The 13,547-nt window shown below is 37.0% G+C and overlaps 1 protein-coding gene across 1 annotated transcript in view; it reads left to right on the top strand.

Moving 5' to 3' along the window:
• Window positions 1–13,547, top strand: part of SLC13A3 (solute carrier family 13 member 3) — a 54,220-nt gene that overhangs the window by 25,863 nt on the left and 14,810 nt on the right. The window contains exons 4-9 of the mRNA XM_032217430.1: window positions 772–838; window positions 3,136–3,321; window positions 3,808–3,933; window positions 6,661–6,756; window positions 12,145–12,249; window positions 13,213–13,310. Of these exons, the coding sequence (XP_032073321.1) occupies window positions 772–838; window positions 3,136–3,321; window positions 3,808–3,933; window positions 6,661–6,756; window positions 12,145–12,249; window positions 13,213–13,310 (678 nt within the window). The remainder of the gene's footprint in view (window positions 1–771; window positions 839–3,135; window positions 3,322–3,807; window positions 3,934–6,660; window positions 6,757–12,144; window positions 12,250–13,212; window positions 13,311–13,547) is intronic.

Here is a 13,547-nt window from a genome sequence, read left to right as displayed (position 1 = left end):
ACAAAAAACAAGCATTTCACTGAATACCAATAAGTATATTTTTTCTAAAAAAAAGGCAACAAAGTTAAAGATGATTTTTGTTAATTATGAATCTTGAAAAATCCCAATAAGATGAATAAAATAAATATGGCACCATCAGATGTAAAAGTTTCCAGGGAGTTTGGAAATAGATATAGTAGATATGCAGTTGCATATCTGCTATATCTGCTGTAGTAGATATGCAACTGCAAGAAGATTTATTGTTTCTTTTTAAAAAAAAAAAAAAAAGCCAAAAACATTAATGTAATATTTATGATATCCTTGGTGCTCTTTGAGCTTGGTGCCATAAACCAAAAAGCAACCAAATCATATTCTGAGCCAGTATAATTTGTGAACTCTCTTATGATGCCATGATTGCCCTGTGGGTACCAAGCAAACTTTTAAAATTACCTTAGAGCCTCAAAAAAATCAAAAAGTAATATTCCATGCAGCATAGTGAGACTAGCAACTCTGCTTCTACAAATGGCAGAGATCAATGTATATGGAATTTAAGAGGTGATTAGATACATTAATGGAGCTCTAAAGTATAAAACATAATTTTATGAATGACCAGAATATGCCTTTTTTGAAAAGCAGATATCAAAGAAGACCACTTTTGATAATGGTAGGAATCAATGCAAGTCACATACACTGTATAATAAAGTTTAATAAATATGATAATAATATAAATATACTTTAAGAATCATTTTTCTGTTCTGTTTAAATACTCATTTGAAATGTTTATTTTTTTAGGTTCAGTACATCAGAATAAACTTCACATGGTGCCAACTGAGATGCAGCTGCTGACAAATGCTAATGAGTAAGTTGCTATTGAAAAGGAAGACACTATCATTATGAAATATCAAATTGCTTACTTGGCAGTAATCTCCAAGGCATATATTGCTGTTTTTATGGAAAGTAATCTTCCATATCTTGCTATATTTTGTAAGATTTGGGGAACTAGTGAGATGGGATTTTCTAATTTTCTTAGTAGGGAATGACATTTTGTAAATAAGGACAGGAACCTTCACAGTTGAGAAATAAGCACAGATTTTGATGCAAAAAAGATGTTAAGAAGACAACTAGGGTTTGGATCTGGGGATGAATTTATAGAGAAGGTAGGATTCCAAGCTGCTATGTGGAGAAGATCTTTCTATACATGTTTTTGTAATTCTGTGCAATAAATCTACTGATCAACAGCACCCCCATCCTCTTTAGTAGCATTTCTAGATACTGCTTGCAGATCGCAGTTCCCACAATTCTCAACAGCACCAGAATTCTGGGCATGGTTCCATATAACTGGATGTCCCTTTTTGAGAAATCTGGAAAGAGAATTTGGGGTTTGTGTATGCATTCTTCCATTTTCCTTTGATATGGTTGCAAGGGGAAAACCACCTGCTTCCATTTTCAAGGAGCTGCTGTTTATCAGGATGTCCTCATGACCAAGATTAATCATGGTTAGTTTTGGTACTGGTTTAGCCTTACAAGTCAAGATTAAAATATGGTTGTAACCCTGGCTTGCTTAAACGGTGCCTGGGGAATCTTTTTAGTTTTCTAAAAAAAAAAAAAAAAAATAGTGACTCCAAGTCCCACCAGTTTGAATGCTGCTAAAGAGATTTCTCTTCTGTCCATATGGAATTCAGTCAGTAGAAAGGGAGATTGCTGTAATGGTACTATGTTTTTTCCGGTCAATTATTTGCCGGAAGGGTATTGTCTATATCAGGGTACCAAGTATAATTATAATGGTAGGATAGCATCACACCACAGTCCTTCCATCATTTGTTTGTCTGATTGGAATAAAAGGCTTCTGCATTGGGGAGAAAGCCTTTTGTTGGGAAGGCAAAAACACACTGAAATGCAACATTGGTAACTGTGGCTACTATAGTGGCCTCCAGAGCTGAAAAGATTGTGTTACCTTGATTAAATTTTGGTTCAGATCAACTACACTTGATATAATCAATAAGAACAATGCTGTAATTAATTGGAAATGGAAGCAAAACTTAATTTTTTGCTATGCTGGTATAAGAAAATGGAAAGGAAAGCAGGTTCACACATGTATTATTAAATCTGTTAAATAGTAGTTTTACACAAAATCCAATAAAGGCATTGTTCAATAAGGCTACGTGTAATAGTGATATTGAGATTGAGAGAGATTGAGATTGAGATGCTTTATTTGTATGCCGCCCTTTTCCCTGGGGGGACTCAGGGCGGCTCACAACTCAAGGGGAGGGAGGACAAACAAGTCATAACATAAAAAACAATACATCATTAAAAAACACAACACACACATTGGGCATCTCCAGAATGAGTTATTTGAGAAGGTTCTGCAAATCAGTGTTGATTGTGTTAGACAAATGGACCTAGCCCATAGTTTACCTATGATTCAGCTATGGCTAAGCTATTGGGTATGAGGCAGAGTCTTCTGTTCCTTCTGGCAAACATTCCTTGCTCTTTTATTTCTTTTTCAGTAAATGTTAAAGATTGAACCTTGAGCCCTCTGCAAGTTAAGTGCATGCTCTGACACCAAGTTTATGGCCCATCAAATTAACTTTTCTCCTATTGTCTTTAAAGGAAACAAACCTCCAGAATTTAAGCATTTTTCATACTTGCATAAAAGATAACAAAAACAAAAATGCGGAAGAAAGAAAAGTTGTGTCTGCTGAATTTTCATGTTCTACATACATTAAAAGCAGTGATAGGCAAAATGGGGGGGAGGGACCCTAGTCTAGGTCTTCCTGTTCATATAAAATAGCTTCAACCCCTTTACACTATAATGTCCTCCTTCAAAAAAATATTGAGCATGCCCTCTGTTTTCATTCCCATCTCTGTATTAAATGTAGAGTTGACACTATTTTTACTTTTCATCTACTTAAAGATAGTCACAATCCTAAACAAAAAAAGATTAAAATTAATCAAAACATTGGATGTCACTGGTGCAGTCTATTGCTGCTTCAAACTTAATCCAACCTGAACCCATAGAGGCTTTACTCCTTTGCAGAAGAATCCTATTAATTACAATATACAAAATGCCCCAAATATTCATCTCGGAAGGTAACAGTAGACCTATAAGCAAAAATGTATTTCAAATGCTATATTTTTATTTGGAATGTTTTGAAGGAAAGATATGACTGAAGAGAAGGACGTCACAGTTAACATTTCCTTGGATGTAATGAAGGAAGAACAATATAAGGCAAATGTATGGAAAGCATTTCTGATTTCCATCCCTTATGCTGCTAGTATTGGTGGAACAGCAACACTAACTGGGACAGCCCCGAATCTCATTCTTTCAGGACAATTAAAGAGGTACAGTTTTTGCCAGAATTGGGCATCTGGTATTTGTAGAAAACTAACAACACTGGCAATGCTAAAAGGAAATCCTCAGATACTAGCCAGAGTTCACACAATGCACAATGTGACTTTTTCTTATTGGCTTAATATATTACGTGAATCTAATATTATATTATGTGAATCTAGCGACAATGGTTAGACCAACTTATTGTGACCCTGTTTAAAAATGTTTATTATGTACAGCATAGATTAATGAAATCTATGAAGTCAGCCAGTATGTGTGTCAGAAATTACAGGATTAGGACTGTTGAGTAGGATTTTCCTAGAGGATGTGGGGAAAAATTCAGATAATCATGGCTAATCTTTTATTAACTGCATTTTATACATTGGTTTTGGAAGGCTGTAAGACATATTGTATTGGCTACATATTTCATAGTATTTCAAAAGTATTCAAAGACATCTTCTCTACTTTGTATTAATTGGTCTTTTTCTTTCTCTAAGTTATTTTCCAGGATGTGATGTTGTGAACTTTGGCTCTTGGTTTGTGTTTGCCTTTCCCTTAATGGTACTTTTCCTTTTTTTTGGATGGCTCTGGATATGCTTCCTTTATGGATGCATTAGCTTAAGGTATTGTTACATCAAAGTTATATACATAATTTGAATTTGTTTTCATTTGCAATTCAAATAATTAATTTAACTGCGTGTTCATCCAAAAGCTGGAATGAGGGACATCTTTAAATTGAATGTATATTTAACCTCTTTTCATTTATATAATTTTCTGTGATGGCCTTCATTTTGTAAAATCATTTTTGTTTAAACGATGGTGCTTGTTTCCTTTCTTCCTAAACATGCTGACTTTTAAAACTGGAATTTTTCATTACACACAAAAGACACATAGCAAGATATTTCAACTGGGAAATGGAAATAGTAGAGATGCTTTTAATCCTGGAAGAATTTTCAGTTCTTTCTACACTTATTCTTCCATCATGATTAAAAATTCTGAAACTGATGTTGACATAGTTTTGTTGAGAGCTGCAGGGAGTTTCACTAATTTGCTGTAATGAGTATTGGGTTCAAAGACTATTTTTTTAAAAAAAAACCTGTTGAATATTCAGTAAGTAGAAGAAATGTTCTGTTCTTGTAATTATTGGTTTTCTTTACATGCACTGTGATGACAGTAGACATTCACATTCTATGAAAGTAAAAAGCTTGTGGGTTTTTCCTTCTTTCAAGCTTCAGTGGTTTTCCAGAATTAGAGTTAAACTATCTCCCTGGAAATTTGGACCAGGTCATGTTACATTTGACAAGGATTAAACTTCAATGATTTTATTATGCAATTTGTTAATTGGTAACTGTTTTATTGTAAGCCTTTTGTAATCTGGGTACTTACAACATCCTCTTCTCATCTCCACTGATGCCTTTTTCATTTATTTTCAAATTGAAGGCATTTCTAAGGAATTCAGGGACATTTCTAAACTTTAAAGACAATCATCATAATAATAAACTGCCTATAGTACAGGATAAGTTGTCTGAGCTAGTTCATAGCTAGTTTTTAATTTGGTTTTCTTGACATTTTTTATGTTAGCTGCTTTCACTGCCAAGATAAGGTGATGAAGATTATGATAATGCAACATCTGTATTTTAAATAATGCTACGTTTAAAATAATCTCTATTATAAAATAATGTAATTTGACATTCACGTATTCTTTCCCAAAAGTTTTTTTTCTTTTTAAGAAATTTACAGATATTTCTAAAATTCTATTTTCACTTTGTCATTATGGGGTTCTGAGTGTAGATTACTGAGAAAAAAATGAATGTCAACAACTGTAGAATGAGGCTGCAGCAAAACAAAATTGACAAAAGTGAAGTGGTGGTCTGAATACTTTCTGAATGCACTGTAACTAGACTAGCTGTAAACTGTGAGAAATCCCTTTGAAATGGATTAACTTTGTGATAAAGTGAGAAATAAGAAGTCATTCAATGCACAGAGATAATGCATAGGTGCAGAAGATTGGATATTTGTGAATATAGTTTTTATAGTGACAGTGACATTCTTTTTACAACTGGGGAGGCTGATTCTTTCTTTCTTTATTTTTTTGCATATACAGTACAAGTATTTTTGCTGCTGATAGGAGAAAAGAAAGATGTTCAGTTATTTTACTAACTAAAAATACAAAAATATTGAGTTTCTTAGAATGTACCCGGAATAGTTCTCAACATGATAGCGTCTTAAATTCCATTCTCACTTTGTTTTAAAGAATATTTTGTTTGCCACATTTTGTGGAAATTCTCAACCATTTCCACCCATATTATTAACTCTTTCCAATTTTATAATTGGCGTTTGCCAAAAATGCCAAGATGAATGTTCTCAATGAATGATCACATGTACCAATGTCCAGCCAGACAAATCTAGACCTTGTATCTTCTTCATAGAGGCATTTTCTTTAGAATTCTTTCTTAGAAACAGGATTTCATAGGTATTGAACAGAACCTTTTAAAAAGTCATATGGCTGCTAAAATAATGATAATATATATTCTTTAAACGCCCCAGTGATGCTGAATATAGCCATATACGTAAATAGTGTACTCTCATGGCATGACAGAATTGTCATTCAAAAGTATCTCTTAGACATATACCATATTTTTCAGAGTATAAGACGCACCTTTTCCCCCTCAAAAAAGGGGGTGAAAAACTGGGTGTGTCTTATACACTGAATACAGCATTTTTAGCCTCCCCAAACCCTGCCCACTTTGCAAAAATCGCTGTGTATAGCCTTTAGGAGGCTTCCAGAGTGCTCCTGGGACTGCAGAGGGTAAAAATGAGAGAAAAATGGGCTGTTTTTTGCTCGTTTCGCCTCCCCCCAGACCCCAAGGACATTCTATAAGCCTCCTAAAGGCTATGCATGCCCTTTTTAGGACAAAAAATGGGCCCTTTTTTTTTTAAAAAAAAAATTGCCTCCCCAGCCCCCAGGAGCACTCTACAAGCCTCCTAAAGGCTATGCATGCCCATTTTCATGAAAAATGGGCCATTTTGGGGAGGTCTGCAGAGTGCAAAAACTTTTTTTTTTAATTTGCCTCTTCAAAATCTTGGTGTATCTTATACTCTGAAAAATACGGTAACCTAATTTCTCTAAAGTTAAAAAACAAATTTAACAAAATGTTACAAATAATCATCCAAAATTTTATAATTACAAAAATCAAAAATAGAATCGTATTAATCAACAGCATTATAAATTCTTTTCTGCAAGCCAGGATCTTAACCTTACAATAAATATTGTGGATGATCTGGAGAAATGGCTTCACAACTTAAACTGAGTAACTCCCCCCCCCCGTCCACTCTTTTCTGATTATCAGAGACTGCAAAAAGAAGAAATCTGAGATAAGAGCTGATGCAGAAGGCAGAGCTCGAGCAGTTATAACGGAAGACTATGAGAAACTGGGACCAATAAAGTAAGTCACAATGAGAATAACAAACCTCACAAACAAGAAGATGAAATTATTAGGAAAGGACACATGTAATCAAATAGATGCATTATAATGGTAACATTTCTATTCGGTCACATTTAACATCAAAGGTATCTGCAGGTTTTGTCAAAAAAGTTATAATGGTGGGTGAGATGATGCAGTGGAAGCCCTGTCTATTTTTTACGTGCAATATGTGTTTAAAGGTCTTTGCTTATGATTGTACATCTAGGTCAGAACTAAGGACTCTAGAATTAATTTAATTCTAATGTCAGTACTGTCATCTAATAATGGGGATTTTTCATAAATTTCAGATTTCAATGTATGTCAACAGCTGTGCTTAACACTTTTATAAGCAAAATCACTGTAGCGATAAGAATGTTCATGAAATACACATTCTCCTATGGCTGTTTTGCTTCTATTTTAATGTCTTCTTTTCATTGATCAAGAATGCTTACTAGTTGGAGCCATGCTTCAAGAGCAGATTTCAAATAACAGACTCCGTTTGAAATATTGTCACTGTTGTTGTGCTTAATTATCTCTGCTAAATTATTTAAGTAAAGAGTGAGCTCATTCTTTAATTAGTTAATTTTCTGAGTTTTCAAAATTTGTACTCAGGCACTCAAGAATGATCCTAGAGAGGAATAAATGATGTCCTTTATGAATTTTTATATAATGATCACAAAAGCTGAAAAACTTCAGTCCACATAATTAGCGGGCTGTTCTATAAATTATTTATGACCATTGCTTTCACTTTTCTTGTTTATAAGGTAGTTAGCTCATGCAGCTTCAGTTGTTGTGTATTGTACCTATAATTATGTATTCTTAGATAGAACAATAAAAGGGACAACTTCAGAAAAAGCCAGACGACCTTTTTAATTTGTTCACTTTCTTCAGATTTTTTTGTTTTGTTTTTGTGTTATACTTTTACCTTTTTAAACCTGACTTAAAAATCTGCATATAGATATTACATAGATACTGCAAAATAAGGTAGGACAGATTGCTTGAAAAAATACTTATAAGATTTCACCATTAAGGGATGGTTATGCAAGAAATTAGTCTCCTACTCCACCATTCAAGTGATTATACACCAGGAACCTGCAAAGTGTCACTGTAAAAATCAAAGGCTTTTTACGCTTTTAAGAATATAAAAACTCCATTAAACCAGCCCCTGGCAATTTAATTAGCAATTTCAGATTTCTTTGAAATGGCTTCTGTTTCTTGTTTCTTTCCTTAAATGTATTGATGGTTTTTCTACTTTTTATTTATTTATTTGCTTTTGATGCTTTGGTTGCCTTTAGAGTACTTTTTGATGCTATGGTTGTTTAGCAATTAATCTCCTTTTAAATACTCATTATGAAGTAGCTTTCCATTCTGCTCCCTTCTTAGCATCCAAAGGCTGAGATTTTAACTGATTATTAAATTTGATTTTTAGTACACAGTGTTGTATTTAATGTAATCAAATTAAATATAAATCGTTTTCACATTCCTGAAAAACAATGCTCATATGTAACAAAACAATGATTGTTTTGTTTTAATGGTCTGATTCTGGCCATTTATTTATTTATTTATTTATTTATTTATTTATTTATTTATTTATTTGTCTTGTATGCCGCCCACTCCCGGAGGACTCCGGGCGGCTCACAAAAGACAAGGGAAAGGGGAGAACGAGACAAAGACAACATATTAAAAACAAAACCAACATTCACAATTTCTGTGGAGGTAGATGCTTCTCAGCTCCCCCCAGCCTGCTGGAACAGCCAGGACTTTGTGGCTTTGCGGAAGGCCGGGAGGGTAGTAAGGGTCCGGATCTCAACAGGGAGCTCGTTCCAGAGGGCCGGAGCTGCAACAGAGAAGGCCCTCCCCCGGGGAGTCGCCAGCCGACATTGGCTGGCAGATGGAATCCGGAGGAGACCCAACCTGTGCGATGTAATTGGTCTGAGAGAGGTAATCGGCAGGAGGCGGTCTCTCAACATTAAACGCTATACTCCTGTAGGAATTTTGAAACTTAGTCTCCACATATTAAAAATCAAAACAAAATTCACCCTTTTTGGAGTGCTATCGTCAGTCACTGATGTATAAATCACAAAGCATTTGAAAATATAGGTTAAAAATATACACACAAAAAAGCAACGATGATTTAATGCATCAAACTTAACTCTACCTGCCAATTTATTAGTTGTCTCTGTCTAGCCAGAGAATAAGTTTTACAACCCATTCTTAAAATATCGACAGACTCATATACTGACGTTTTTAAAGCTCAAAAACTTCACTTTGAATGGTGAATGGAAGCAATAAGTAGCCAATGTAATCAATAAAAGATTATCTTCATTGCCACAAGCCTATTTGTACTGTGTTCCAGTGGTGGGTTCCTACTGGTTCAGACTGGTTTGGCTGAACCGGTAGTGATTTAGTGGCCTGGGTTGCTGGAACCGGCAACAACCCAGGCCTGCCGTGCCCCTGAACTGGTTCTCTGGGCGCTGCCATAGGCGGTGCCATCTTGTTTTTTGCTTCTGCGCATGCAGAACTATTTTTATTGCACTGTGCCTGCATGCGCAGCGTGCATCAAGTATGCCTGAATGTGCAAAGCACACACACACGCTCACGAGCGAACCGGCAGACTGCCGGAACCCAACCGTGCTGTGTTCCGTATCTCCTGTGATCTCTGAACTATCTTCAGGGCAGTCTCATGCATAACATATGACAATCATTTAATGTGAATATAACTAAGGTATGAGACATCATGGCAAACTGATTTCAGGTATAAATATAGGCAAGACTCAGTTGAGCTTCCTAGACATATCCATTCATGTGTCTTGGCAATAGTATGGAAGTGGATTGCTGATGCCTTCTTCTGGAATGTTTTTGAGTAACCCTAATCTTGTCTAGACCAGTGGTCCCCAACCTTTTTATCGCCGCGGACCAGTCAGCCTTTGATAATTTTACCGTGGCCCGCTGAGCCGCGCAGGGGTGGGGGGGCGTTGTTCGCGACGACACATTGATTGTTTATATATCAGATTGTTTTGATTAAACAACTTTTATTTTATTGTATTTAAACATGCCTTACAAAATAAAATACAATTACATAAATATAAAGTGCTTTAATATGCCCCCCCCACCCGGACAGACTTATGTTCCTCAAAGACCATCCTGAACCCTCAACCCGGACCAACCTTTCTGCCCGCCCTCCCCCTCCCCACCACATTCGGCGGGCAAAGAACAGAGCGCGCGCGAATGCCGTGGAGAGAGAGAAAATAAATATATATATAAATATATAACTGTTTGGGAGTAAAAGCGGGGAGGCGCACCCGGCGGGGGGGGGGAGGAGGAGGAAGGAGGGTGGGAAGGAAGCTGGCAAGCGAAGAACAGAAAGTAATTAGCAAGGATTAAAACGACCTGCCGGAAAAAGGAGAGGGGAAAAAAAAACACCAGATCTGACGACTAGTGCAGCCTCCACCGGAGGGGCTGCAGAAACACACACCGCCAGTCCTGTCCTTCCTTTCCAACCAGTCTCTCTCCGCGCGCGCATACACACACACACCACACAAACACACACCCGCCGGCAGATATGCACGCACACACACTTTTTTTTTTGCAATTGGCAGAACTACGGTTTTCTTTCTTTTAAAAAAAAATAATTAAATGGAGGTGGGGGGTGTGTGGAGAGAAAGGGAGAGAAGCGGACACATAAAACCGAGCCGCACTCGCGAACCACAGCATGCATCTGGGTGACAAAATTGCAGGGAGAAAGCAGGAAAAGCCGAGGAGAGAGCAAAAAAAGAAAAGAGCCAGACCAAGCGCGGCAGGGCGGGAAGGAAGGCGATGATGATTGGGGGAGGTTTGAAAAAGCAGATCCAAGCGCAAAAGTTACTGAGTCATTTCAGCGGCGGCCGGAACAGTTTTCTTGACTCCCTCCCTCTCTTCCCTCTCACTCTCTTTCCCTGGCGATGGATCGGTGCGGGAGGGGGGGAGAGAGAAGGGAGGAGACGGCGAGGGAGGAAGGGAGAGAGAGCCGAGGGTGGGACCAAAGGGGGGGGGAGAGAAATGCATTTAAGAGGAGTGGATTTAAAAGAGCGATCATGGCCCCCGGCCGCTGTGCGGCCCGGTGCCAGGTACTCCACGGCCCGGCACCGGTCCGCGGACCGGGGGTTGGGGACCACTGGTCTAGACAGTTATATACAGTATTTCTCAATGATCACTCATTTAAATACTACCCAAGTCTGGCTCTGCTTATGTTTTCACAATCAGCCCTGATCAGCTGTTGCTGCTGCTGTCTACTCAAGACCTTCCAGATATACATTTAGCCATTTCAGACATTAGTTCCTCAAAAAGAATGATATTTATTTATTTGAATACCTGAAGATAGTGTAGGAAGTTAAAACCCACCCCTCTGCTAGAAAACTGAAATACCTGGGAAATATTAAGAAGGCAGAATATTGTATTTCCCTGGATGTGAAAAGGGAGAAACATGTTTTTAAAGACAAAGTAGCTCTCTGCAGCTTCCTGCCCCGCCTCCCCGCTTTGTCAATGAGCCACTAAACCTGAGCTAGTTTACTTTACATAATAAAGGTAGGATTAGCCTTCTACAGAAACTCACCACATGACATCTGGGAACTCAACCAAACTTGGACTCAAAACACAGCCTAGAGAGTTGCCCTTGCATGACCCCATGGGAGTCTGACAACCAATCAGAATACATTTGTGACACAGGAACAGGAAACAGGAGTATTAAAAAACCCAGCAAGTGCATTTCTTCTCTCTCTTTTTCTTCTTTACCCAACATCTGGAAACATGTGACCCCCCCCTTTTCTGTTCAGGAGCTGAAACCATGTGGTCCTGCCCACCATTAAACCATCTTTCCAAGGAGCCTCCATTCTTCCAGTGTCTTTTTCCCCACTTGGAGCTGAACCTAGAAAGACATTTCTTCTAACAATTGCTTATATCCATGCTTATGTACAACCAAGATTCAAATAAGAAGATGTAGTGGCTCTTGGCAATTAAATGAGGAAATTGCTGCAGGTTTCTTGGCAGCATTTTCAGAAGTGATTTTTCCATTGCCTTCTCCTTATAACTGAGAGAAAGTGACTGGCCAAAAACACCCAGTTGGCTTAAAGCAAGATAAGAGCTCAGATTGCATGCCTAGTCCAATAAACCAAACAGACTCTCGTTATATGACGTGTTACAAAACAGATGAATAACATTTGGAGTTATATTCATTTTATAGGTTTCTCTTGCATTTTTTTTGCCTATCACATAAAAAACACCTTAAATCATTTGTTCCTCTTCATGTTTTCTACCATTCTACCATCCTAACTGAACTTAAACTTCAGGCCAATATTTAAGCTAAGTGCTTAACTTAATTTTATTCCAAAACAGGTTTGCAGAGCAGGCAGTATTTGTTCTCTTCTGTTTATTTGCCATCCTGCTATTCTCCAGAGATCCAAAATTCATCACAGGTTGGGCAAGCTTATTCAAACCAGGGTAAGTTGTTTCTTTTAGTTTTTATTCAGGTAAATAGAAGATTTAGGAATTCTGTCCTATATTGAATGGAAAAATTGACCAAATGTTCATACAGGTATATGATGCCAAATTTTGATCATGTTTTAGTTGAAGTTCCTAGAACTACCTTCTTAGCTGTGTCTGTTGCAGAAAGATAGAAATTATATCTCATTATATCCATATGGCACCATGTTAGTGAAAACTCTCATATTTCATGTATCAGGGGAAAAGGTCATAAGTTTTTTTTAACTTCCTCTTAGATAATGGTTCTATTGTAGAACACATACTTTACATGAAAATTAAATACCTAATATATCCAATTAAACACCTAGAGTGTTTAATTGTCTAGAGGTTTGAAGAACTTAAGGTCCCAGACTCCCAGAGTAAATGCTGACAAATGACCACAATTCATACTTGCAGGGTAATTTTCAATTTTCATCATGCACTTGGACAGGACCATGATTTGATGTTCACCTGACTTTTGAAAAAGCTGTTTTTGTTTTTATTTTTTCAATGTTTTAAAAGATGTGCTAAGCCTAACTCAGAGGTCCAACTTCATCCCTGTGTTGAAACAGTTGCATTGGATATACAGTATCTGACTCTGAAATTCTTTGGCCTGTAGCTGGTGTATTTCACCATTTGCCTTGAATCTCTTCATTTTAGAATATGTTTATTTCAATTATTGTACCCTATAATTTGTCAGTTATCAATAATCACTCAATGATTAAAAAATAGTCTTGATTTAAAAAAATAAAGGCTATTTCTCATGCTTTCTCGAATTTGTAATTTTGTAATTTCCAATTAATTTTCTAATTTAGGGCAGTAATTTGCAGGGTATTTAAAAAATAATTATAAACTGTAAATGTTCATGAAACCTGACGTAAAAACTTATTCTTCGATAAAATCTGGTTCGCTTATGTAGAATCCTCTTTCCATTTCTGTTAGGTTTGTCTCAGACGCAGTTACTGGAATCACAATAGTGACAATACTGTTCTTCTTCCCAGCGAAAAAGCCATCTCTTAAATGGTGGTTTGATCTAAAAGGTAAATTGCTGGTTTACCGAAGTTTGTTCTCAGTTCTCATATTTTTTAAATTCTCTCTAGAGCAGTTGTTCTCAACCTGTGGGTCGGGACCCCTTTGAGGGGGATAGAACGACCCTTTCACAGGGGTCGCCTAAGACCATCGGAAAACACATATTTTTGATGGTCTTAGGAACCAAGACACCAATTTTATGGTTGGGGGTCACCACAACATGAGGAACTGTATTAAAGGGTTGCGGC

The sequence above is a fragment of the Thamnophis elegans genome, chromosome 5 (assembly GCF_009769535.1).
Source record: "Thamnophis elegans isolate rThaEle1 chromosome 5, rThaEle1.pri, whole genome shotgun sequence".
Lineage (NCBI taxonomy): Eukaryota > Metazoa > Chordata > Lepidosauria > Squamata > Colubridae > Thamnophis > Thamnophis elegans.
The sequence above is the reverse complement of the archived record's forward strand: the minus strand, read 5'-3'. Positions and strand labels throughout refer to the sequence as shown.